The 27428-nt window shown below is 41.7% G+C and overlaps 1 protein-coding gene and 1 long non-coding RNA gene across 4 annotated transcripts in view; one reads left to right on the top strand and one right to left on the bottom strand.

The window, feature by feature from the left end:
• Positions 1-27428, bottom strand: part of LOC137522232 (myosin-7) — a 105165-nt gene that overhangs the window by 734 nt on the left and 77003 nt on the right. Inside the window, exons 19-38 of the mRNA XM_068242267.1 lie at positions 27248-27371; positions 27015-27151; positions 25689-25944; positions 23713-23955; positions 23341-23517; positions 23116-23261; positions 22772-22862; positions 22187-22576; positions 20315-20441; positions 17656-17774; positions 17340-17536; positions 16630-16813; positions 16384-16549; positions 16038-16162; positions 14937-15245; positions 13631-13834; positions 9603-9728; positions 9240-9515; positions 5811-5906; positions 2407-2541 (exon numbers count right to left, since the gene is read on the bottom strand). Coding sequence (XP_068098368.1) covers positions 2407-2541; positions 5811-5906; positions 9240-9515; positions 9603-9728; positions 13631-13834; positions 14937-15245; positions 16038-16162; positions 16384-16549; positions 16630-16813; positions 17340-17536; positions 17656-17774; positions 20315-20441; positions 22187-22576; positions 22772-22862; positions 23116-23261; positions 23341-23517; positions 23713-23955; positions 25689-25944; positions 27015-27151; positions 27248-27371 — 3628 coding nt within the window. The remainder of the gene's footprint in view (positions 1-2406; positions 2542-5810; positions 5907-9239; positions 9516-9602; positions 9729-13630; positions 13835-14936; positions 15246-16037; positions 16163-16383; positions 16550-16629; positions 16814-17339; positions 17537-17655; positions 17775-20314; positions 20442-22186; positions 22577-22771; positions 22863-23115; positions 23262-23340; positions 23518-23712; positions 23956-25688; positions 25945-27014; positions 27152-27247; positions 27372-27428) is intronic.
• The window catches only part of LOC137522242 (uncharacterized), a 57578-nt gene that overhangs the window by 27474 nt on the left and 2676 nt on the right, over positions 1-27428 (top strand). The window contains exon 1 of one of the 3 annotated variants that reach the window (XR_011022262.1): positions 14026-14153. The exons of 1 other annotated variant lie outside the window; for it this stretch is intronic. This is a non-coding gene — a long non-coding RNA (uncharacterized lncRNA). Of the gene's footprint in view, positions 1-14025; positions 14154-17915; positions 17975-27428 lie in introns of those variants that run through there. One more of the 3 variants, XR_011022264.1, reaches the window with a different exon arrangement.

The following is a 27428-nucleotide window of genomic DNA, read 5'->3' as shown; positions in this document are numbered from 1 at the left end:
GCATGCACATATTCACTGAGGCATGCACTGAGAGATGCACATACCCACTGAGGCATGCACATACCCACTGAGGCATGCACATATTCACTGAGGCATGCACTGAGGGATGCACATACCTACTGAGGCATGCACATACCCACTGAGGCATGCACATATTCACTGAGGCATGCACTAAGGGATGCACATACCCACTGAGGGATGCACATACCCACTGAGGGATGCACATACCCACTGAGGGATGCACATACCCACTGAGGGATGCACATACCCACTGAGGGATGCGCATACCCACTGAGGCATGCGCATACCCACTAAGGCAGGGGCATACCCACTGAGGCAGGAACATACCCACTGAGGCAGGCACATACGGACTGAGGCATGCACATACAGACTGAGGCATGCCTATGCCAACTGAGGCAGGCACATGTCCAGTAGAATGAAACAGCTTGTGTACAGCTTTCTTCCTCCATGCATGTGCACTTTGTCCTATTGGGAATGCATGGACTCACACATGCTCAGTGGGGATACTTTGTACACGGATAGTCAGAAGAAGAAGAAGAGGGTCCTGGGCTGCAATGGTGTGTTCAAAGAGGATATAGGGACCATGAAGAGGCTTCCCTGTACTGAGATATCAACCCCCCCTTTACCGTCTCATCACAAGTTTGCTGTAACCAACTGTGGACTGCCTAACACAGATTGGTGGCAGGTCCGCAGCTCTCTTGTTCCTCAGTGATGCATATATGGGTCATCTCACGAGGAACGAGATTTGACGGGAGCACGCACGAGTGCGAGCTCCCATCAGTTTGGCAACTGGCCCCAGCAATCAGCCTGCCAGCCAGTGATCGGTGCTGGCAGGCTGGTTTTTTTTTTAGTAATTGTTTATTTTAGTATTTATATAGTGCTGACATCTTAAACAGCGCTGTACAGAGTATATTGTCTTGTCATTTAACTGTCCCTTTGAGGGGCTCACAATCTAATCATTACCATAGGCATATGTCTATGTATGTATAGTGTATTTTATAGTGTAGGGAAGCCAATTAATTTATCTGTATGTTTTTAATTATTTATTTTTTTTACAATTTTTTTTTGCTTAAAATAATAAAAACTAAAAACAGCAGCAGCAATCAAATACCACCACAAGAAAGCTCTAATTGTGAGAAGAAAAGGAGGTAAAATTAATTTGGGTGCTAAGTTGTATGACCAAGCAATAAACTGTTAAAGTTGTGAAGTGCCGAATTGTAAAAAATGGCCTGGTCAGTAGAGGGGTATAAACCTCTGGGGCTCAAGTGGTTAAAGGGACACTTTGCTGTAAATAACTTAATATAAACAATTGATTGTTCTTTTTTTTTTTTTTTTACAATATTCATGTATAAATTAATTACTCAGTGTTTGACCATTGTAATATCATACCACATCCCTGATTTACATTTCTAAATTTATCACAGGTGCTGCCATTTTTACTGTTGGATGTAATTTTAGCTCCCTCTGTCTGTTGAGCAGAAAAATCAGTTGATTGCTCTGGGGAAGAAGGGCAATGACATCACTGCCATGGCAAAATATCGCTGAGGGGGTGGGCCTACATGCTAATATCTTGCAGAATATATAGATTATATAGGAGTATTTCTGCCACTGAAACTAAGGTAAAAACAGGTGTCCTGAATAATTTAGTACAATCTGCTATGTGTCATCAAGGTGTTCATTTAAGATTTGTTTCACATTTGCCAGAATGTTTTTTGGAGTACATCAACGGACATGTTGAAAGGTCTCATGCTTTCGTATTGGCTTGTTCACACATGTCATCTTAATGGCTCTGGTTTTGTCTGTTGTGCTACCACACCACAGGTATTATATGGCTATGCTAAAGATGAAAAAGATGACTAGGAGGCACTGCGGTCTGATACAGCTCTATGGGGACACTTATACATTGACTAGAACAAGTGGGTTCATTATGTGAAACGCATTTTTGTGTACAGTAAATACATTGTTAACCTTGCCTGTGGTCTTTTCCTTGGAGGAGATAAGTCCACCACACTTCCTCTTTTTAAACTGTTACTCATCTTATGAATCTGTTTGGACCTCCTAGTAGTATTTTGTTAGTTACCCACCTTTAGTGTAGACTGGGCCCCCTCCATGCTCCTGTTTCTTATGGAGTGCAACTACAATAATTGGCGATTCGCAACCCCCGAGTGTGGACAACCTTGTGCTCAACATCTAGCTTGTGATTGGCTGCCTTTCAGGTGACCTCTGTCTGTGAGTACGCATCTTTATATTTTTATTTATTTTGTGTTACAATTACTCAAGACACATTAATTTATTGTCTAGTTCACCTTTGGTATTCCATTTTACCTGTCTTGCATGATTCTCCCACATTGGGGATCATTATAATTGCCTCTTAGAAGTACTAACCTTGGTGCTCACATCTCTGCTCTTGGCTCTCAGCTTGTTAACCTGAGATTCAGCAATGTCAGCTCGTTCCCCAGCCTCGTCAAGCTCATGCTGAACCTTACGGAACCTGGAGAGATTTGTGTTGGCTTGTTCCTCCTACAGATCAAAAGTAAAGAAAGCAGATGTTATTTATGCAATATTATAAGGGCAAGTGAAGTGCTTCCAAAGCAATCCAAATATTTTCATGTCATACATTAATATTCTTGTTCCAGTCCATAAAATCTACCTTCTCAGTGCCAGTTGGGTGTATGCACTAAACTGCATTAAGCAGAATTATGTGCGTAACATCCTTTGCACAATAAGAAGAGAATAATGCATTGCATGTCATGTATTGGATTCTGCTCTACTTATAATGCAGTAAGACTTTACGCACATTAGTCTGCTGAACACATTTTAGTCGAAGCAGTTCATTTTGGTGCCTGGCACTGAAGCTGGGCACCATCATAGCAGCAATGCCATGCTGCACACACTGTGTAAAGGTAATTCAGGGCTCCGGCAGTTGCCATACCCTGAATTACATTTCCCTCCGAGTTGTGACAACTCGGAGGAGAATAGTATTTAACACCGCTGGGGAGTTTAGCGGCAGCAGGGAGAGCCATCATTTGCTGCACCGAACTGCTCGGCACCAGAATGCTGTGCACCCATGTTTAGTGCATGCACACCAATGACCTTGAAGAAAAGACAAAGAGACCGACAGCCCAATATTGTGTAGTATTTCAGTAAATGGTAGTATGGTGCATAGAAATGCAATGGTTATCCTCACAAACATAGGTTGCCACGTAGGCAACCACTGGATAGGCGGGAGGGGAGAATTATAACCTGACCCCACTCAGGTATAAGAAGTCGCTCTCTGTGGACAGGATAAATGGGGATACACCCCTCCACCCAGGGCGGACTAGAGAATTTGCAGATATGTACAACAGAGGCGTCAACAAGAGTAAAATAATGAAAATCCATCTAAAAGGGGGAAGTTGGTGGACTCACCTCCCTCGTTGAAAGAAAAAAGGGACTATGAGACGTTACTAAGATTCAAAGTAACATTTATTTAAAAACTCCAAGGATGCAACGCGTTTCACGGGTCACTATCCCGCTTCATCAGGCAATAGTTTGGAGAGTACAAAGTCGGGACAATATCATGGCCAACCGCCTCAGTAGCCCGGGACAGTGTTGCATCCTTGGAGTTTTTAAATAAATGTTACTTTGAATCTTAGTAACGTCTCATAGTCCGTTTTTTCTTTCAACGAGGGAGATGAGTCCACCAACTTCCCCCTTTTAGACGGATTTTAATTATTTTACTCTTGTTGGCGCCTCTGTTGTACATATCTGCAAACATTAATGACCTTGGTGCTTTATAGTTTTTCATTCTGTAGTGTTACAATGAACTGTAGTCTTAGATGGGTTGTTTGTATTAGTTTTATTAGCTACATAGTTGCTAAATGGTTAGCATTTTTGCATTTCAGTGCTAAAGTCCTAGCAAGGACACTATTTGGTCTACTGCTCTCCTGCTATGGTGAACTACCGTATGTTTACTCCATGGACTGTGTAAAATATCCAAATCTTTTTTTGAGAAGCTGTAGCAGTAGCCAAAATGTAATGTGCAATGAGATTAGGTTTTATATAAGCATTTTAGTAGCCTTTTATTTGAGGAAAGAAGTAGTAAAAGGTAGTTGGTGAGGATGTATGAGGCTGAAACAAAAGCTCAGAGTCAATTAATACCCCACACAGTAAGCATTAAGGTGCCCATACACTCGTCAGATTGGCAGCAGATAGATAAGAAATGCATCTGATGATCTATCTGATGCGTTTTTAGAACATTTTTTACCAGGATAGAATTCCAATAGATTTCAGTTTGAAGTCTATTGAAATTCGATCTGATGGCATTTTTTTGCCATCAGATTTCCATTAAGGCCAATGCAAACTGATAAGCAATCTCATCAGATCGACCTAAATTTTCCATCCAGCCAGCTCGATGGAAATCCATCGAAATTGGCCATCGATCGGTCGATTGGCCAACCGATTTGCAAACGATCAGTCGATCGATCGGGATCGATCGGTCGGCCAGAAAATCGGCTGAGTGTATGGGCCCCTTTAGAGTTGGGGTGTTATAGCAACTACAGGACAGGTAGGGAAGCGGAAAGATATGGTGTATGACTCATATTAAATTTGAGGAAATCAGATAACATGAATGAAGGCACAGCAAATGGACTGTCAGGAACTCAAGATAACTGGATGTGATAACTGTAGAAGTGATACTAAAAACAAAGTGAGATTACTTTCTATTGCAGACAGTTAATGTAGATGAAGAAGAGGAGTCCAAAAGCAAAACCTTTTGGTATACCAACAGCGGATGTGGGGAGAAGTTGGTATTGGAGTAACAAACAGTAAAGAAGTCCTAGACAGGTACGAGAAAATCCAAGAATAAAGAATAAGAAGATTAAACATGCAGGGTGAAGAGGGATAATGCAATGTCAGTGGCTGACATTAAAGCTTGCTGAGCAGACTGCTCACTTCAGTTCTAATTTATCATAATAGTACTCCTATGAAGATGTACTTATCATAAGATGCGCTGCTGACAATGTTGGCAGGCTGAGCTCCCAATGCTAGTAATAGAGAAACCGAGTAACAATGACTAAGCCACAGTCAGTCAGTTTGTAAGTATATGGGATGGAGTCTACTCTTAACACATGTGGGGGATTGTTGAAAGGTAGTCAGCCTTGTTTCCCCAAAATATACAAATGGAAATCAGAAAACAATTGGCACAAAATGAACCTGTTCATAGAGCAAAACAGGCTGAAAAAAATGATTAGTACAAAATGAAAATTTTGCAGAGATCAAGGCTGGATTGCAGATTGTATTTCTAAAAACTGGGAAGTGCAGCATATGAACAGCAGTGTTACAGTGCTGTCAGCAGGCGTCCTGGAGGCAGTCTTGGATGTAGCATTAGATATACCAGATTGTGAGTACCTTTGAGGGACAGATATGTCAGTGCTACATAAAAAGAGGAAATAGAGACAGACACATAGACACTAGCGCCAAGTGGTCATAAGCAGGTCTACTCTTTGTAGCATATGCAGCATATGAACAGCAGTGTTACAGTGCTGTCAGCAGGCATCCTGGAGGCAGTCTTGGATGTAGCATTAGATATACCAGATTGTGAGCACCTTTGAGGGACAGTTATGTCAGTGCTACATAAACAGAGGAAATAGAGACAGACACACAGACACTAGCGCCAAGTGGTCATAAGCAGGTCTACTCTTTGCATTAATTTCTTGTTAAAAACAGCTGAAGACCTCCTGTGCGTTGTCAGTTGTTCTTCCACTAAAAGCTATGATAGCAAAGCCAAATAGACCAGGACAGACACTTACTGATTCCTCAGCCTGTCTCTTGTAAGCCTTCACTTTGAGCTGAAGCTTATCAACAAGGTCTTGAAGACGAGCCAAGTTCTTTCTATCCTCTTCAGTCTGTAGGTGAAAATGAATGCGAGAGAACAGCAGTAAATGATATCATGGTCAGAAGAAGAAGCAGAAGTGCTGTCACCGATGAAGTCAGAAATGTAAGAAAAGAACTTTAGATAAGATAATGCTAGGTGCATAATAGGTACAGTAGCCTGTGCGGATGACTAAGGATGATAGCTTGCTCTCTTCCTGCATGATGACCAGCAAATGCTTATCTATATACAACAGATACAGGTTGATTCACAAAAACATTTCTCATGAATTAACTCTCATTATCAGGTTTTCATCTTATGCATGTAAAACCTTTTTAGCAACCAACCACCAAAAAGTATATCATTTATTGAAGAAAATATCAAAGTTAATAAAAAAACAACTCATGACTTGGCTGATTTTGTTGCTTGGAAAGTGCTGAATGCTCATGAGATAAAGTTTATTGAACTAACCTCATAGGCAGAGATATATAGACATAAGCTCAGATAATAAAGCCTCCAAGCCTTTTGTTTCACAAAACCCAGTATTATAACTGGGTTATTATAACCATAGTGATATTTAAAGTGTACCTGAGACAAAAAAAATGCATTCCTGGGGCTTTCTCCATCCTTCAGGCTGATCAGTGCCTTGCCGTCCTCCTAGGCTGCCTGGATCCTCTGCTAAGTGGCCCAGAAAATTCGCCAATTGGGTCCAGTCGGTGCAGACGCAGTCCAGCCACGCATGCTCACGTGGCTGGGAGCAGACTGTGCAGTAGCACTGCGCTGGCGCAGAACTCTCCTGGTGGCGGAGCACGATGGGGGGCCCACACCATGCCGGGCCGTGCATGCACAGCTCCCACACCCACTACAGGAAATACTGGGGGTGCGCGCGGCCAGGCCGCACATGCACAGTTCCCTACCCCAACTGGAGGAAATACTAGGCCACCTAACAGAGGATCCAGACAGTCTGGGAAGCCTGAAGAGGGCTGGAAGGAGGCCCCAGGTGTTTAATCTATTTTCCATGGTCCTAGGTTTCCTTTAAGACTGGTAGCCAGGTTACCCTGAACCTCAGTATCTAGCAAATGATCTTTCTTTTAGTGTTGATTCATTATTACACTTGAGAAAACATCTCAGTTGTGAATACAAGTGAATGTAGAACTTGTGCAAAGCACACTATAAGAGCTTCAAGACAAATCACAGTCACTCAGACCTACAGGGTGGGCCATTTATATGGATACACCTTAATAAAATGGGAATGGTTGGTGATATTAACCTTACTGTTTGTGGCACATTAGTATATGTGAGGGGGAAAACTTTTCAAGATGGGTGGTGACCATGGTGGCCATTTTGAAGTCGGCCATTTTAAATCCAACTTTTGTTTTTTCAATAGGAAGAGGGTCATGTGACACATCAAACGTATTGGGAATTTTACAAGAAAAGCAATGATGTGCTTGGTTTTAAAGTAACTGTATTATTTCATGAGTTATTTACAAGTATATCTTTGTTTACAGCCATTTCATGTTGCCGAGGTTAACATGTGAGGAGTGAATAGAAATTGTGTTGATGTCTGGTGAACGCAGTAACCGGGTCATTGCAGCAGATTTCAATGCAAGACACTCCTACGAGACCACCCATCTCCCATGCTACAGTTAGCAAACTGCTTGCTAAGTTTCGTGAAACTGGTTCAGTGTTGGATTTGCCAAAATGTAGACACATGAAATCTGCCACTAATGAAGAAACATCAGTGGCTGTCCTAGCTTCATTCAGCAAGAGCCCACAGCGTAGCAGTCGCCGCATGTTACTGGAGAGTGGCATTAGTCGAACATCCCTTTGGCGGAACAGGACCCTCAGTTTTCGCAGAAGATTTTGTTCAGTGATGAGGCAAACTTTTATGTGAATGGTGAAGTTAACATACAAAAGCACCGCTATTGGTCTGACACTAACCCACATTGGATAGATCCCTCCAAGACTGTTGGAACAAAAAAAATGATGGTATGGTGTGGTATATGGGGTACAAATATAGTGGGGCCATTCTTCATCAATGGAAACCTCAAGGCCACTGGATATGCGAAATTGCTACATGATGATGTGTTTCTCTCTTTATGCACTGAAGCTGGCACGTTCCCTGAGTTTTTCCAGCAAGATGGTCCAGTTGAATGGCCCCCAAGGTCTCCCGATCTGAGCCCCTTAGACTTTTATCTTTGGGGTCATCTGAAGGCAATTGTCTATGCCGTGAAGATACAAGCTGTGCAGCACCTGAAACTACGGATACTTGAAGCCTGTGCTAGCATTTCTCCTGCAGCATTGCTATCAGTGTGTGAAGAGTGGGAGAAGAGGGTTGCATTGACCGTCCAACACAATGGGCAGCACATTGAACACATTTTATAAGTGGTCAGAAACTTGTAAATATCTCATGAAAGAATAAAGTTACATTAAAACCAAGCACACCGTTGCTTTTCTTGCGAAATTCCCAATAAGTTTGATGTGTCACATGACCCTCTTCCTATTGAATAAACAAAAGTTGGATTCAAAATGGCCGACTTCAAAATGGCCGCCATGGTCACCACCCATCTTGAAAAGTTTCCCCCCTCACATATACTAATGTGCCACAAACAAGAAGTTAATATCACCAACCATTCCCATTTTATTAATGTGTATCCATATAAATGGCCCACCCTGTACTTATAACTAAAGCCCCATCTACACCATACAATGTTTTGTCCGATTCGATTCATCGATTCGATTTAATTAAATCTGGCATGTCCGATCGGTATTCGATTCGATTCAATTTGCCATTGTTTTGCAATGGCAAATTGAATCAAATCGAATCCCGATCGGACATGTCGTATTGAATCAAATCAATGAATCAAATCGAATTAAATCGAATCGGACAAAAAACTGGTGGAGTACAATAGTAGCCTTGACACACACCTTTCCATATGTTTACAAAGATGCTAAAATTTTATCTCTGCTTTTAAATTATATTAGAGACAGTGGTTTTGGAATTGTGAGTCTGGGTAAGTTTAATTTTTGATTGCCTTAACCATTGTGCTCCACTGTTCCTTTCCACCAGCACATACACAAGTACAATGACTGGGAATCGGAACTCGGTCTCACAGACGATAGTTGTCTACACTCAATGTTTATCTGATGCAATGTATGTCCCTGATTGGATATTTTCAGTGCAGGACCAGCAGGCTACAGTTACAGATACAGCTTTGACAAGGGCCTGCGGCCTTCCGTATGTTTTGAAACATGCAACTTCCCTTATATGTCTATTTTAAATTGATTTTGAGTACAGGTATTTTTTGCAGAATTGATTGGTGAGCTCTTTATTAACACATGTAGTGTGCGTATATCTTCTGTGTACCTGATAGGTGAGCTCTTTAACTCTCCTCTCATACTTCCTTACACCCTTCACAGACTCAGCACTGCGTTTCTGCTCAGCCTCAAGCTCATTGTCCAGTTCCCGGACTCGAGCCTCCAACTTCTGCAGCTGCTTCTTCCCACCCTTCATGGCAATCTGCTCAGCCTCATCCAGACGCTGCTGAAGGTCTTTGATTGTTTGCTCCATGTTCTTCTTCATCCTCTCCAGGTGGGCACTTGTATCCTGCTCCTTCTTCAGCTCTTCTGCCATCATGGCAGCCTGTCATGCGAGGAATAAATGTAGTTTACAATGAAGTGAGTGTCTGATCACCCTATGTTAGCCAAATACACTCTACATGGTACATACATCAGTGATGGCCTTCTTGGCCTTCTCTTCTGCATTACGGCACTCCTGCACTGATTCCTCCACTTCTGCTTGCAGCTGTGACAAGTCTGCTTCCATCTTCTTCTTCTGATTAATTAAACTTGTGTTCTGTGTCAAATGTTAAATATGTAATTAGACATTTCAAAGTCACATAGCCAGAATGAAATGGGAAACTGCATTTTCTAAATGTCGGAACTGTCTTGGCTCAGACTATTATTAGGAGGACAAAAGACAATGGAACAATCCATTTACAGAGCCAAGTGCACATCTAAATATGGATCAAAGGGGAATGTTGCAGGACATGTTATTCTAAGAACTGGACCTTATTTAGACCGGGGAAGCTGCAGCAATGCGATAGAAACTTAAAGTGAATCTCCAACCACATTTTTTTTTTTAATTTTTGATAGAGAAAGGACCTCTGACAAGTTGTTACCACCGTTTTCTTTGTTTCAGTGGAAGACTCTTCCAATCATTAACTGCCACAGTGAAAGGGACATTGATTACAAGGATTTAGGAAGTTCTCTTCTGCAGTGACAAAAGGCAGCAATAAAACAATTTTAGTAGCACCGACAACTTTAAAGTGAACCAGAGACGAAGCACCCTCATGTATTTTACCATATATATCAGTGGGAACATTAGAGAAAACCCCTACCCTGCTCTCTGTTTCATTCTTCACTGCTTAGCCTTCTTGTTATCAGCCCTGATAAAATCCCCCGACTGAGCATTCAGTCTGGCTTTGCTCAGGAATCATTATAGCTGAGTCATTATAGCAAAGGCAGAAGGGGGCAGGCTTGGGCTTGAAAAGACATCAGAGAAGACAGACTCAGCAATAATGATTCCTGAGCAAAGCCAGACTGAATGCTCAGTCGGGGATTTTATCAGGGCTGGTAAGAAGCAGGCTGAGCAGTAAAGAATGAAACAGACAGCAGGGTAGATGTTTTCTCTAATGTTCTCCCTGATATATTTTAATAAAATACATGAGGGTGCTTCGTTTCTGGTTCATTTTAAAACCACTGTGAATTTTCTGATACTATCGGTGACCTCTCTGAGAAGACTCTTCTTTCAAACCAGCTTTTTATTATTGTGCCAGGGACAACAAGAATGTGAAATGAAAAGGTACATCCCTAAAAAACTCAGGATGCTAGCATAGCAAATGTTTAGTTCTCTTGTAAGACTGCATCTGAAATAAGGAATTCAGTTTTTGGCACCGCATTATAGAAGGGACATTGCAGCGTTGGAGCAGGTGCAGAGATGAGCAATAAAACTGATCAGAGGCATGGAAGGTCTCACTTAAGGTGCGTACACACGTCCAACTTTATGCCTGATTGTCGTTTAAACTGGTTGTTGAAGTGCAAACAAGTCGTTCAGACATCATGTACACACTGACCAACAAAGCCCTGATTTGCTAATTTACCTAATTTACATGTCGTTTAATCAACTTAATAATGGACAATGGACAGGATAGAACAACGGACTAGATTAAATGACTGATCAAATGACTTGTTGTTTGAACTTCTATTAGTTAGACAAATGACTAAAAGTCTTTTGTACACATGTACAGACCTAACAGTTGTTTGAACGGCAGTTGGTCCAATGGGTCATCTGAACGGATTGGGCAAACCGCCTGTTATCAGTCGCACGACAGCACGCACACACGTTCAACTTGTCGTTCAAACGACAAGTCGGACGTTAAGTTGTTCAAAAAAGTTTGACGTGTTTATGTACTGTAATGTTTGTATACATAAGCAATACTGTCTGTTCACAAATCACAAGTGTAATGCTTGGGGGTTATACTTTGACCACCCAGAGCAACAAGGCTGGTAGCTGAATAATGGAAGAGGCTACACAGGCTGCCCAGAGCAACTGCAGCTCTGGGCTTCCTATCGCTACAAATAAGACGCAATGGCAGTGCAGTGCGATGTTGCGCTGCCTTAGCGATAGCAAGCATTCCGACAGGTACAAGACAGGACTATAGATTGGACCGTAACTAGTAGCAACCGCAGCTCACAGTCACGTCCACAGAAGCAGAGCAAGCAGGCTAACAAAAGTCACCAGCAAGCATCCACACAGGCAAGACTACAGGAAAGAACGTAACTAATAGCAACACAACTATGCTAGCTAAGCACGGGTGATCACAATAAGCACAACCTACCGAAACATGCTAAACAGACTAGCTAACACAGTAACTGAAAAATCTCCGTAGCTCGAATAAAGAAAATAACAAACGACTCAACTAATGGATAAATATATATTAGCAAGTCTGCATATATATTTATCAATAACTAGCTAAAGTAATAAGGTCACATTGAACTACAATAACAGAACTATACAGAGTAGCACAGTGCCCAGCAGACCAGCATAGTGATCGCTATGATGGGCAAGGTCTAAAAGGGGAGACAGACTTTTATGCCGGCATCGACCAATGGATGCAAGCATGCAAATCTCCACACAGCTGAATGGTAATCATTCAATCCTGAGCTGGCTTGATTACCATTTGCTAGCTGGTTGTGAATGCAAAGGACTCTCATAGGAAATACATGCAGTATTATGTAACAACAAGCCTGCAGGAAATCCAGGGGTTTCTTGCTGCAGCTCAGCTGTAGTAAGCAATTGGTGGAATGATGCCAGCATCCTGAGCTGCCCAGAACTGCAGTGCACTTGCAAATGACAATGTGACGGATTGCAAATGCACAACCAAATGCAGGCAGGCAAGCCATAACTGTCCGTTTGCTGCTCCACTGCAACGGACAGAATACACTACAGGAGGGATCCTTACATGTACCTTTACCAGGAAAGGTTAGATAAGCCGGGCTTGTTTAGTCTGGAGAAAATTTCCTTAGAAGAGATCTAGTTACCATGTATAAATACATTAGATGGCTATATAAAAGCTGGGCAGTTGACCTTTTTGTCTCTAGGCTTGTGCAAAGGACTAGGGGACATGCAAAGGACTAGGGGAAAAACGGTTTTGCCATCTATAGGAAAGGGTTACTTACAGTAAATACATTGAGCCATTAATACCAGTATAATTGTCACAGAGGATTACATGTTGCACAACATATGTGGGTTGTAACGTTTGCTGCTTTTCATATGTGGAGGTTAGCATGTGCTGCATTTAATTTGTGTGTGGTAATGTATGCTGCATTATTATATGTTGGAGGTAAAATTTGCTGCTTTTCATAATTTTGGAGGTATCTTACATTTCATATGCACTTTGCGCACCACCTCCTCGTTTGATTGGGGGGGGGGGGATGTCTGTAAATAACCTGCACTGGGTGTCAGATAACCTAGGTACGCTACTGGTTGTATTCTATTTTCTTGATAAAAAAATTTCTTTTTTTAGCCCTACTAACTATAGTAAGTAGGGGTAGACAGACTGAAGTAAAAGATAAACAAATGCTCCAATTCTTCCTCACTGTATGTAAACCTTACAATAAAAAGTATGGCTGGAATGCTATATTAAAGCAAACCTTTGAGGAAAAAAACCTCCCCTAGGGGGTACTCACCTCAGGAGAGGGAAGCCTCTGGATCCTAAAGATGCTTCCCCGTTGTCTCCTTCCACCACTGGAACCCCGGACACAGGCAAACAAAAACAATCCAGCCACTGCTGCACACAGGCGCAGTAGTGGCTTTCCCCCAAGGCTCCGGCAGAAATAGCCAAGCCCAATCAGGTCCACTCTAGTGCGCATTTGTAGACAGGCCACACCTGTGCAGTAGAGTGGACCCGATCGGGCTCAACTATTTCCGCCAGAGCCCATTGGAAAGCTGCTAGTGCACCTGCGCGACACACATCAATGGATTATCTTTGTTCTGAATCCAGATGACTACTGCCTTGTTGGCAGATTTTTCTTTTTTTGGGTGGGGGTGGGGGGGTAACAGTGCTGGGTCAGGGGTGCTGAGGAGGATGGAGGAAGCCTCTTTAGGATCCAGAGGCGGAAGCCTCCCAAGGTAAGTACCTCCTAGGGGCACTTTTTTCACTACAGATACATTTTAATACACTTTAGCCACCTGACCTGTGAGTGAAGGAGTTGCACTCTTTCGCTGGTCTCTATCAGTTCTTGTTCTGCAAGTTTCCGAACTCTCTCTGTCTGCTCTGCCAGGGATCGGAGTTCCTCCAGCTCAGCTTGTAGCAGTGTGTTCCTCCTCTCCACAATTGCAATGTTTTCCTTCAAGTCCTCACTAGCTCTTACTGCATCATCCAGCTGGATGTGAGTGTCCTGTGGTAGTAAGAACATTGGGGTATTTAACATGCTAAGAAGAAGCAGTGGTTGTACTTACATAAAAATTGATGGGACTATTATTAAGTTCAGGGACTATTTTATGAATGTAATGTACAGGTTTAAACTTCTAATATTTAACTTTTTTACTTAAAATCTGTAATTTTGTATTTAACCCTTTCAGGACTGGCATGTTTTCCCCACCTTAAGGAACAGAGGATTCGTGTCCCTGGTGATGTAGTGCTCTCCCTTCCTGAAACTTTCCCTGGTCCCCCCTCCCTCCCCCCATGCAAAGATCAGCAGCAGGAAGCAATGCTGGGTGAGTATTACTCACCTCTCTCCCTCGCCAGCGGTGAACAGGCATCACAGCAGCCAGCCCCATGCCGAAGCATGTACTGGGGGCCTGGCTTGGTGACATCATCAAGCCAGGCCAGTACATGCCCCAGTACGGGCTGGATGCCGATGAGGAAGTATGTGCACGGCCATTGTCGAGGGAACGTGGTCAGGTGAGGCACTTGTTGACCTCCATGATCACTACGATCACCGACGTTCATAGTGATCAATGCCAGGAGATTAAGCTGTCAATTGACAGCTTAATCTCTGACCTGCTGATATCACAATCTCTGTAGGGGTAGCCGGCGCACCTTATGCCTGCTACCCCTGCAGAATGTAATTCTTCTACTACTCTGAAGGGTGTGAACAAAGTTCACAAAATGCTTTCCATTTTTCTTTGCTTTTCTGTGTACAAGCACACAGCAATTTCATGTGACTAGTGTAAGTACAGTACAAGTAAAGTTGCAGTAAACATTATGTGACTAAAGTTTCAGAGCCAGAACAAAAGTAGAAAGAAAGGTAAAACGTCTGCACATCGCAGCATTGCTTTTGTTACAATACAAACTTCTTATACTTCATATCCCATATTACTGCACACAGAGTAGGGTGACATTAACCACTAACTATATTATAGACAAGCTCATAAATATTTTGCCCTTGCCCTGGAAGGCGTTTATTAGATTTCCAAAGAGAAATAAAAGGAAAACAAAAATAATGTTATTAGTGTAAACTTGCTGAAAAGCACATTCCTTAGCTATAACATTCTTACCTTCAGGTAGCTTTGAAGTATCTTCACTTGTTTCTGAGCTTCGAGTGCCACACGGTTAGCCTGGCTTAGCTGAATCTCCATTTCATTTAGATCTCCTTCCATTTTCTTCTTGATCCTTAAGGCCTCATTTCGGCTTCTGGTTTCAGCCTCCAGTGATGTCTGGAGTGAGTCTACCACTCGCTGGTTATTTCTCTTGGCCTGCTCCATTTCTTCATCTTTTTCAGCCAGCTTGCGCTCAAAGTCAGCCTTGATTTGGTGCAGCTCAAGCTGAGCGCGGAGGATCTTACCCTCCTCATGCTCCAGTGAGGCCTGCAAGGCATGACAATAACCATCAGGTATTTGGGTGATACACTAAGCACATATAGAGCACATGCATCTTGGCAGAATCTGCCTGAAATCTCCTACTTACCACTGAATGGGACTGAGTGGCACACAAGGAGTATCATGTGGTGGGCAGGATGAGTGAAAAGAACAATGCTCTTGGCCACCGTTCAACTGAGTCGAGGCAACAGAGGCTGCGGAACTCACGCCAGATTCTCTGAGGCGGTCAATATCGGCAGCCTCAGCCGAGTTTCATCTAATGTGTACTAGGCTTGAGTGTTCACCCCCATTCCACTCATAATCTTAAAATACTTCTTTCTTCCATACCCTAGCATTCCCCCTACAATAATCCCCATAACCTAGCTTACCACGCCCACTCTACTAGCCTTGCAATCCCTCCTACTTCCAAATTAATTTTAGCCTAACATAAACATATATATTTCTTCTCCGTGTCCAAGCAAAACCCCCTCTAATATAATACCCGCTCTTATGCTCCATGCACGCTATACACAAAAACAACCGATAAGAGATTGCATACCAGTTATTGAAAGATGGAAAACTGATCCATAAAAAAAACTGCTCCACCCTGACTAAAATGTCTACATGATTGTTGCAGGTTTATGACACAAAATTACTGTAGCCAGAAGAATGTTTTTAATATAAGAATGGCAGACACTGTATTCTTTTCAGTTCAAGTTTCCTTAAACCCCATTGGTACAGATGATTGACATGGTTGTTAGTGTATACAGTATGACTATCAGTATTTCTATGTTTGCTCACCTCAGCTTCCTCCAGTGCAGACTGGATCTCTATCTTCTCTTGCTCCAGCTGTTTCCGTACCTTCTCCATCTCATGGATGCTCTTTCCACTCTCCCCCAGCTGCTCTGTGAGGTCTGAGATTTCCTCTGTGGTCACATTAAATATAAAATTCCTGAGTCAGCCCTTGCAGACAAAATAATGTGCATGTTGTATGATGCTAGGAATGTCATTTTAATATGAAACATGTTTGTCTGACTTAGCGATGATGGTAAAGATTCTGTACTAAATACTAAGTCATCACTATTACATCAAACGCTGAAAACTACTATGTCTATTCTAATGAGTGCATTATTCATGTCTTTCTTACCCTGAAGATTTTTATTCTCTCTCTTGAAAGTCTCCAGATGTTCCAAAGACTCCTCATAGGCATTCTTCAGCTTGAAGAGTTCAGTGCTCAGGGATCGAGCTTCTTTCTGGGATGACTCCAGCTCTGTCTGGGACTCCTCAAATTTCTGCTTCCACTCAGCTAAAATCTAAGTTCATATGAGAATAGTGAGATTTATAGTCCCATCATTGGTGGGAGGAATTGTTCACTGAGCCCTCTAAACCCTACCTTATCAAAATTCCTTTGCTTCTTATCCAGCGCAGCAGCAGCTGCATTTGACCTCTCTAGATCAACCATCAGATCCTCAATTTCATTTTGGAGACGGTGTTTAGTCTTTTCCAGAGAGGAGCACTTTGCATTGACAGCTTCTACTCCTTCCTCTGCCTCCTGCAGCCTCTGCGCTAGCTTCTTCCTGGAAATGTCCAATGAGATCAATTACATAATAAGAGTTGATGTGAAACTCAGTTGCACTTACCTGAGGATTCCTCCAGCCCTCCGTAGCCTGTGAGATCCCCCTGCATCCTCCTGGCTCCTCTCCTGGTCCCACTGGCGGCTTAATCGCAGACTTCAGCCTAAAGTTGCCCATGTACACTCCCCCCGGGCATGCTACGCATCATCTTCCCGACCGGTGTGAGAGTCCTGCGCATGCGTGGTTCAGTCTTAGAGAACTGCGCATGCGTAGGACTTACACAGCGGCCGGCATGATGATGCGTAGCATGCATGGTAGGGGGAGGCAACTTCAGGCCAATGTCTGCGATTAACGGAGCAACCAGGGGGACCTGGAGAGGAGCCAGGAGGACACCGGGGACCTTGCGGGCTACTGGGTACTGGAGGAAGCCCCAGGTAAGTGCAAATTGCGATTTTATGGAGAGCTTAAGGTCCTATTAAGTCTCTTCAGTAAAATGCTCAGTAGGTGTTATTATTTATTATAATCTTACTTGGCCTCCTCTAGTTCCTCAGTCCTTTGGATGGCATCAGTCTCATACTTGGTTCTCCACTGAGCCACCTCTGAGTTGGCTTTAGACAGTACTCGTTGCAGCTCTGCTTTGGCCTCCTGTTCCTCTTCATATTGTTCACGCAGGAGGTCACAGTCATGACGGGCAGACTGAAGGGCATGTGCTAGAGCATTTTTGGCCTATATAAAATTTTATTAAGATATAATTAACTTTACTCTTTATATGACATATTTGTGTTGTTGCCTTTTAATAATATTGAGGATATAAAACTATATTCCACGTTATATAGAACATATACCTTTGATTCCTCCTCTAGCTGTCTCTTCAGATCTTCTAGCTGCTGTGTATAAGTCTGTTTGCCCCGGGTCAGTTGTGACACCAGTGACTCCTTCTCATCCAGCCTACGTGACAGCTCTCCTAGGAGACCGAATTTCAAATAATAGTTAAAGGGAGCCTGAAGCGAGTAAAATTATTTAAAATAAGCACATGACGTAGCTGCAAATGAATATTACATACTAACCTCACTCTCAGTTCCTCTCAGAAGCTCACCATTGGTCACAGTGGACAAATGGGACCCAGGAGAGGAGAAAGAGATTGAGGAGTAGACTTCACAGGAGGTAAGTATGACCTGTGTACGGTTATTTTGTCTTTTTATTTTCAGTTCAGGTTCTCTTTAAGGGCAGAAATAGATACTCATGAAAGGGGACCAATCACTAACACTCTTCACTAGCGATGAGCAAAGGATTCTCTTACCATTCCACTGACCCAAGAAAGAGGAGGCATTGAAGGTGAGAGGGATATAGAGGCTGCCATATTTATTACCTATTAAACGATACCAGTTGCCTGGCAGTAATGGTGATTTTTCTGGTTTCAGTAGTGTTTGAATCACACCTGCTATAAGCATGTTGCTGTTCTGACTCAGACTTCAGACGCAGAACATCTAATCTGTAGGCTTGTTCAGGGTCAATGGCTAAAAGTAATAGAAGCAGAGGATCAGTGGGACAGCCAGGAACTTTGCATTGTTTGTTTATACGGAAATAAATATGTCATCCTCCATATGCTTCTCACTTCAGGTTCCCTTTAAGCCATCCAAAGCCTGGAACTGCTGATTTATTACCTGGGAGGTGGATAAGTAACCAGCAGTTCGATGTTTTGATTTGGCAAACTTAAATCTAACTCAGTCAGTGGGAAATATACAGTAAATGTCAGGAGAATTCTTTTTTTTCATGTCCACTCTTCACTTAGATCAATACGGTATGTCAGAAAGGAGGGCAGCTCTTCCTTACTGGTGTTCTCACTTCACCAGATGCTCCAAAAGGTAATAGATATTCTGCTACAGGGATCTGTGTTGCCCAATGCCATACAAAACCAACAATTCACCTCGCCCCTTATTTGCCAGTAAAAGCAAATTACTTAGGTGACGGCCAACAAATATTTAGATATTCTTTGTAATTGTGCTGTTTTATTAGTAGTTGCCTTTTAATACGGTAAATTGCACAGGAAGGGAATGTTATTTCACACCAATGAGCTGTATAAGGCCTCCAATTTAATTTGATTTAAAAATGATTTAATATGTATTAATATTTTGCCTGAAACATAGGTAAATATTGTCATCTCATATGTTTAGATAAGTGCTAACTCCTATGAAAACTAATATTGATGGGAAACTTTTGTGAAGATTCCTTGGATTGGGAAATTAATATGAGTAACATTTGTAAATAACATTGGTAATATCTATGCTGCATATCCGGCTCCTGATCACATGATGTGCATTGGGAGTGGGGTATGCAGAGGCTGCCAGGAAGAAGAGGAAACCCAATGCATCGCTGAAGCAGGTAAATATTACACTGCTCCAATGCTTTTACTTTGCAGGCAGGGGAGATGGAGAGGAGTGTGTGACTGGCCATGTGCACGCAGGAAAGGGGGGAGGGAGGTTGTTGGTATGCCCCTGCTTCTTGGTTGCCGTAGATTTGGCTGCCGGTAAATTAAATCCAATTTTGGCTGCTACCATTTCAAGAACAATTCAGCAGAGATGCTCAACTTCTGCAACTACAAATCATCATTCTCTCCCAGCATATCCCCATATTGTAGAAGGATCATGGGAAACCAGCTTATAAGGGATTTTCAGGACCGTTGCTTGGGCTGTACGGGCAGGGCAACTGCACTGGGTGCAGACTAGCAATTAGAATAAAGGGGCGTAGGCAGAAGGACTTAACCGCTAGGGAGCTGGTGATGCACGGTGCAGCCAAATGGAAGAAGAAAGAAGATTACCAGCACGATAACCTTCCTTGACTCCTCCTGGGCTGCCTGCGTCCGACGTCAAGTCATCATCATGTCACCACTGCGTGATGACACCTGATGTCCTGTAGTAGTACTGCAGGCTGTCAGTGCGCAGCGCTCAGGCAGTAGTGGGCTTTCCAGGCTCTCTTCCCCTGTGTGTTTTCCTGATCCCTGCTTCCTCCTGGTCATTAGTAAGAAGGCAGATCTACTTGTAACCTGTAGCTGTGTGACTGTTCCTAAAGAGTAAGGGTTTGCAAGTTCACGGGGGTGGGGGGGAAGGGGTGTAATTTTTACAGCCTTGCCTTGTGTGCAGTTTACACTAGAAAATTGCCCTGGTGATTTTGTACGTTATTTAATACACCAGTTATTACGCACAATTGATACTTTATTCTTAATGTTCAGTGCTAATATCACAAACTGTAATATGTTTATGTAGCCTGATAAAGAAAACAGAGTCCCTTCCCACCTGCTGTTACTTTAGCTAATACAGTACTGTACGTTTCCTACTAATTGTAAAATGGGGATGCACTGTCAAAGGAGTGACACATTTTTATCTATAAGATATGTACAAAATAGATCAATCCTGTCACAGTTTTTCCTGCAGTCAGTTGGGGGAGCAAATAGGCATTGGCAGATGAAGTGATAATAACACTGCAGCACAGTGAATACAACCATACCATTTTCAGTCAGCAGTTTGGCACGCTGGGTGGACAGATCATTCACAGTTCTCTGGGTTTCCTCAGCTTTCGTCCGATGCTCGCTGACATGATCCTCCAGAGTGCGACATAACTTCTCCAAGTTAGCCTGCCAAAAAAACATTGGAAGTAGGCTGTAAATCTGGCGTTGTTTACAACAGGCTGTATTGCTGCTACCATAGTGAATATTGTTAATACAATAATGTGTTGACGAATCTCTCTATCAAATTATAGATAACTGTATAAGACAAGCTATAAATACTACAGAAAAATAGCAGGGCGTGTTTGAACTCTGCCTTTTCAGTGACAACAATTCACACACCAAATACTGCCAGCATATGCATTTTACAAACTGCAACTGCAAGGGTCTCCCAAAAGAAACACATTTTAGCGTTCCCACCAAAACATGTACTGTATATTCTGGCATATAATACTACTTTTTAACCCTTGAAAATGTTCTGAAAAGTCAGGGGTCATCTTATACTCTGGGTGTCATTGATGCCGGGTGATACGCCTTATCCTGTTACCGACTCTCAGATCTTGCTGCTGAGGACTGTAGTGAAGCGGTGCACGCGCACATGTGCGAGGTCTGAGAGGCAGAGAAGGAGGTAAATATGATACAAGGGTGGGCCAGACGGGTGAAAGAGGCGTGTTTTATGGGCACGGCTCAATCTATTCTTCCATATCGCTCTGATAAACAGGTAGACAAGGAGAGCTGACCAATTCATTTAGGGAGAGGGAGAGTTGACCAATCCAAACAGTCAATCACCTATATATTGTTATATACTGGGTTCCATATACAGTACAGCACCAGTATCTGTTCGTACATAGCACCAGTATATGATGTTTATTTAATTTTTATTTGGTGTGTGTTGGAAGAGGGGTAGTCTTATATGGCAAGTATATTCCAAACTTTATATTGTAACTGGAAAAGTTGTGAGGTCATCTTATACGCCCAGTTGTCTTATACGCCAGAAAATACAGTATATGCATTGCATTTGCAAGCCTCCAGCGACATCTTGTGGTCTCCCTGCAGCTCGTAGCGGACTCCTATCGGCTTTCTGGCATCCTCAATGCGTGTAAGCCAGCTTGTCACCTGACCCACATCAGGTCAGGTGACACTCTGCATTTTGCGCATGGACGCCGAAAAGCCGCTAGTAGCTGCAGGGAGACTACTAGGCGTAATATGAAACCACTTTTCCATTGCTTATCCATGTAATTTGAGTTATATACTATTTAAATATTATTTAAATAGTATATATTTATACTGCAATATGTAAGATGTTGGTGCTATATAAATCATAAATAACAATAATGAAAACAATAATAGTTACAAAAGGAAGATTATAAGGTGGTTTAGTTATTAGGCAAAATTACGTTCTGGGCAAAAAAAATGTGGGACCCCATATATTGTAATATTGTACTGACAATAAAGCTGTTGACCTCTGCAATCTCTGACATGGGGGAAGCCAATGAGTTCAAGGTCCTGGGCAATTACCTAGATTACCCAGTGGAAGCACTGGATCTTTTAGCTATACAATGCTACAGGAGAAAGCAGAATAGCACTGACTGTAGGTGGACTACTATATATAGCAACAATAGAAGGGAAAACAAAAATAAACTGTTCAAAATGGGTGTCAATCGCTTACAAATCTGGCAATATGTGACCCCTGTCTTTTGGCACTTCATAAATGTGTCTGTGTTTGCAGTAGTTTGTACTAATCTAAGACCATGTCATAAGACATAGGGGTATTCTCATGTAACACTTGTTTTAAATTACATAAATCTGATATGGCTTGCATTCTACTTGTTCTACTCTAAGTAGGAGGACCTGCTCATCAGTCAGGTTCTCACCTTGGCTTTCACCAGCTGCTCCATATTAGATGCTACATCATCCAGCTCCAGTTTGAACTCACTCTTCTCTTTTTCCAATTTCTGTTTGACTCTCTGCAGGTTGTCTATCTGCTCACTGAGCTCTGCTACAGAATCTGCATGTTTCTTCCTTAGAGTAGCAGCTGTGGCCTCTGACTGCAGGGTGGACTCCTCTAGATCCCTCCTGAGCTTCAGAAACTCGGCTTCCCTCTTCTTATTGAGCTCCAGTTGCACAGAGGTGGCTCCTCCAGCTTCTTCTAAACGCTCACTGATCTCCTCCAGTTCTCTTGATAGATCTGAGCGAAGCTTCTCTATCTTAGCCCGAGCTGTCCTTTCTGCTTCTAGTTCCTCCTCCAGCTCTTCAATGCGAGCCTGATAAAAACAAAATTTAGCAGTGCTGTAACACAAATGTATTTATTTTATTCTGCTTAGCATCTGGCACATGAAAAAAGTTCAACATCTTGAAACAATTGTAGTAAGTTCCCACAAAATATACATTAAAAAAAGGTTACTGTACTAATAGTTTCTTTCAAACAGAACTTTGAGAACAATCCTAATTAGACTTACCTGGAGCTCTTTCAACTTCTTTTGAAGCTGAACAGACATATTCTGCTCATCCTCAATTCTTGTATTAAGCTGGCTCAGTTCAAAGTCCTTCCTGAAATGGATTCAATAAAAAATTGGTTAAGTTCCTCTAAAAAAAATAGAATACTAAAATATTTAAAATTATCATCTTTTCCAGTGCTGCTATCGGAATTTTCTGAGCCACATACAAAGTAGATGTCATGCCCTACCTGTAGGAACTCATGGTGCCACTAAAATATTTTTCTAATTTCTATCATTGTGATTTTAAAAGCAACATTATTCCAGACTCATACAAAGAATATTTTAGGCCACATTTATTCTCTTACTTCTTTAGTTTTTCGTCAAGCTGCTGCTTGTCATTTTCAAGATCCATCAAACTTTCTTGAGTTAGTTTCAGGTCTCCTTCTAATTTCCGCTTTACCCTTTCTAAGTCCATCCTCACTTTCTTCTCTTGCTCCAAAGAGCCCTCTAGCTGTAATGATCAGGAAATTCTTAATGAAACATCCAAGGAAAAGTTAATTTCTTGATGTCAATGTGTATGTGTCACTTACGTCATCAACTTGCTGCTCTAGCTTTGCTTTAGCTTTAGTCAACGCATTGACCTTGTCTTCTTCAGCCTGGAGGTCATCCAGTGCTTGTTGGTGAGCTTCCTGAAGAGCCTTTTTCTCTTTTGTTAACCTGGCAATTATCTCATCCAATCCAGCCATTTCTTCAGTCAGATTTTTTACCTGTCAAAGAACAAAAAAAGTATGTTTCATTACTGGCACAGTAATATTTGTGATGTTTGAGTATATTGTGGAATTTCGTGCTCTATGTATCATTTCTGCTTTATTTTTCTCTTCTTCTTCTTTGTATTCTTTAACATTTTTCAAATACAAATGGAATAAACTCAAAAGCAATAAAGTATATAAGCAATAAAGTACCTTATTCTCTGTGGCATGCTTCTCCTTTTCCACTTTGGCTAGTGTGAGTTCCAGATCATCGATATCCTTCTTGAGCTCAGAGCATTCATCTTCCAGCTTCCTCTTCTTTGCAGTCAGTTCTGCGTTCATCTCCTCTTCATCTTCCAGCCTTTCTGTCTGCTCCTTCAGCTTTGCTTCAAGTTGGATTTTGTTCTTTATCAGTTGTTCACACCTTTCCTCAGCATCTGCAAGGTTATCTTGTTCCTAAGACACATGTCAAAAATGATTAAGTATCTTCTTAAAATTAAATTGTGGTTCATATGAGAATATGTGATTATATCCATCACTGCTATCCATACATCAAAGTACAATTTGTAAATGCTTCCCAGTTGACATGAACAGATGGTTAATTTGTTTAATATCTATGCTCTTTGATGCAAATTTACAAAGACGCATGTGGTCAGTTTGATCATGTGATTGATTTTTCATTCTTATTGGCTGGTTATGATAATGTCTCACCTTGGTTCTCAGTATAGGCTAAAGCAAGAAAGTGTGTGTGACCACATGATTGCGAAGAATCAATTAGAGATTTAAAATCAATCATATTTGTTTCCATAAATCAGGTTCCTTGAGCAGATGTTATGTAGAAGAAATTGACTGTTATTATGATAAGCTAAAATTTATGAGTGTAAAGTGATTATTATTTGGTACAGGTACCTGTTTTGTTGCTTAACATTTTGTTTTTAAAACATTTTAATGTGGTTCCAACTAACCGACTAGCACCAGTCCAATCTGTACTGAACTCTGCTGCTCGACTCATTCATCTCTCCTCTCGCTCTTCCTCTGCTGATCCTCTCTGTCAAGCTCTTCACTGGTTACCAATCAACCAGAGGATCCAGTTCAAACTCTTAACCCTAACCTACAAAGCTCTCCACAATCTCTCTCCCGGTATATCTCCTCACTAGTTTCCAGATATCAACCCAACCGCAATCTCAGATCTGCACACGAGCTTCTTTTATCCTCTTCTACAATTACCTTCTCACATTCACGGTTACAAGACTTCTCACGTGCCTCACCGCTCCTCTGGAATGCCCTTCCACAGCACATCCGCCACTCTGCCACCTTTGAAATCTTTAAACGCTCCCTCAAAACCCACCTTTTCCGACAAGCATATTCTCTAGCTTAGGCCATGCACCCTTCAACCTCGCATCTACATTTACTCCTCACGAAATAACCTAATCACGCACTGCCTGTACATATACTGTATACTTCCCCCACCTCTTGTTTCCACCCCATTCCTTTAGATTGTAAGCTCGCAAGGGTAGGGCTCTCATCCTTTCGTGTCATGAAATGTTACCGTATTTTAATTGCTTGCACTCTGTTATACATTTATACATTTTAGTCAGCATGTTAAATTTGCTATTGTATCACCTGTTCTGTATTTTGTACCAGTGTTCATATTTGATGTATATCATTGTCTGTATCATTATGTATCCCTTGTTTGTTTTCTTACATTGTACAGCTCCACGGAATATGTTGGCGCTTTATAGATAAATAATATTAATGTGGTTGTTCCTCAATTACATTGATACAACTCCTGCATGGAGTCCTTAACCTTTTACAAAAACCACGCTTTTCAGCAAACAAATATAAGGCACAGGTATTGACATCTGTAAAAAGAATTCAAACCATTGAACAGTTGGCAAGTACATAAATGCCATAGCAGTCACAAGCTAACAAAGGACTGCTGTTAACAAGTAAAACATATGTAACATATGTTATCAAAGTAAAACATATGTAACATAAGAACATAGAAGAAATGCCATTGATGTTATTTTAAATCTACTAAGAGTGTCTGTTTTTTTTTATAGTAGCTTTAATTTTTAAAGTCTTGATCAAATTATATACTGCAATTATTTTATAGTTAATGAGTTATGTGATTTCTATTCTTAAAGATCCTCTGTTTTGAGTTAGTAAATAATGAGTTGCTTACTCACAGCTTGCACTTGAAGCTGAAGGTCATTCTTCTCCTGCAATAAAGACACCATCTTCTCTTCAAGATCTTTGCGCCGAGTCTCTGACTTTTCCAGAGCTTCTTTCAGCTTCTGGAACTCTTCCTTCATGTTCTGCATCTCCTTCTCAGTCTCTGCACTCTTAAGCAAAGGTTTGATCTTGAAGTAAAGCTTCATCCATGGCCAGTTTTTGACACCCATGAAAGCTCGGATGTTCCACTGGATCACCAACAGGGCATCTCTAGTCAAAATATAAGAAGAAGAAATTCAAGAACGGTGTGTGGTCCCATAATTCCATCTGATACTCTTAAAGTGAACCTAAAGCCAGGGGAAAAAAATGAGATTAACTCACCTGGGGCTTCCCTCAGCCCCCTGCAGCCGATCGGTGCCCTCGCAGCCCCGCTCTGACGCTCCAGGACCTGCCGGCGAACACTTCCGGTTTGACCGTCACCGGCCGACAGGCATGGGAACGCGAGTGATTGTTCGCGTTCCCAGCCTGTATATCGCCCCCTATGCTGCTATTGCGGCCAGGAGGCCCAGGTGAGTTAATCTCATTTTTTTCCCCCGGCTTTAGGCTCACTTTAAGTCAAATGCAGCGTTAGTACATATTTTATTCTATATTTATATTTTTTTATATATAAGTAATCGCATTCGCAATGTTTTGTAACTTAAGACTGTCAAGTCTTATGCTTCAGTTTGTATCTGCCTAAATCCTCCAATAAAAAAATAAAAATCAGGTTTGACAGTGTGGAAAATAAATCAGAACATCTTGTGGGTTTTTACTGTTTTCTGTGTCCTGACTGGGGAAGTTTTCACTTCCTTCCTTGACCTAAACATAGACATTGGAGGTTTTGAGAACATAAAAAGAGGAATCACTATAAAAGCTTGATGTCAATTTTAGTTTGTCCCTTTACTACATTTTTTGTTATGAAATCAGGTGAAGAAAATTCTCCTAGATAATGATGCAGGCAGCATTTACCTCACCACCACTATTGTGTTATCACCCCTGAATGCCCAAGACCACCAGTCTGCTCATTTTATAGGAACAGTCATTTTATAGGAACAGTCACACTTGCTGATGAATAGTTAACCAAGTGCCATTGATTGGCAGCACCAGGCCATTACTTAACCTATTAATTCCTATTGAAGTGGAAGGGTGTACTTCATTTTTCACTCTGCTTCTGTAACTTGACTTTAATAATGTGTTTATTTGAACTGAGCTTGCATTTTCCTATATATATAGCACATCACATTTTTTTTTAACTATAACATACATTACATCTTCAAACATTTGTGGCATAGATATCTCACCTGCGTTCCACAATCTTTTTGAATTCGATTCTGGATAGAACCCCCCTAGATTGAGCCTGAATGCGAGTTATAATTCTGGAAAGTCTTTCATCTCGCATCTCTTCCAGTTGACCCAACAATCCAGCCTTGAAGAAAACCTGAAATTATATGATATAGTTCTGCAATGAGAAGGTGTTTTTTCCCTGGTTGTCAGCTGTATGCTTGCCGTAGTTTACTAAGACTACTTAAATTACCTTGGTGTGTCCAAATTTATATTGTGTGTGATCAATCTGCAGTGAGGCCAGGAGCTTCTCAGCGCCCTTCCTACTGTCAATGAATTGACCTTCTGGGATAGCTACAGGGTTCAGGATTCGGTAACTGTGTAACATGAGAACACATTATTATGAAATGACATTGTGTTACAAATCCTGTGGT

The sequence above is a fragment of the Hyperolius riggenbachi genome, chromosome 1 (genome assembly GCF_040937935.1).
Source record: "Hyperolius riggenbachi isolate aHypRig1 chromosome 1, aHypRig1.pri, whole genome shotgun sequence".
Lineage (NCBI taxonomy): Eukaryota > Metazoa > Chordata > Amphibia > Anura > Hyperoliidae > Hyperolius > Hyperolius riggenbachi.
The sequence above is the reverse complement of the archived record's forward strand: the minus strand, read 5'-3'. Positions and strand labels throughout refer to the sequence as shown.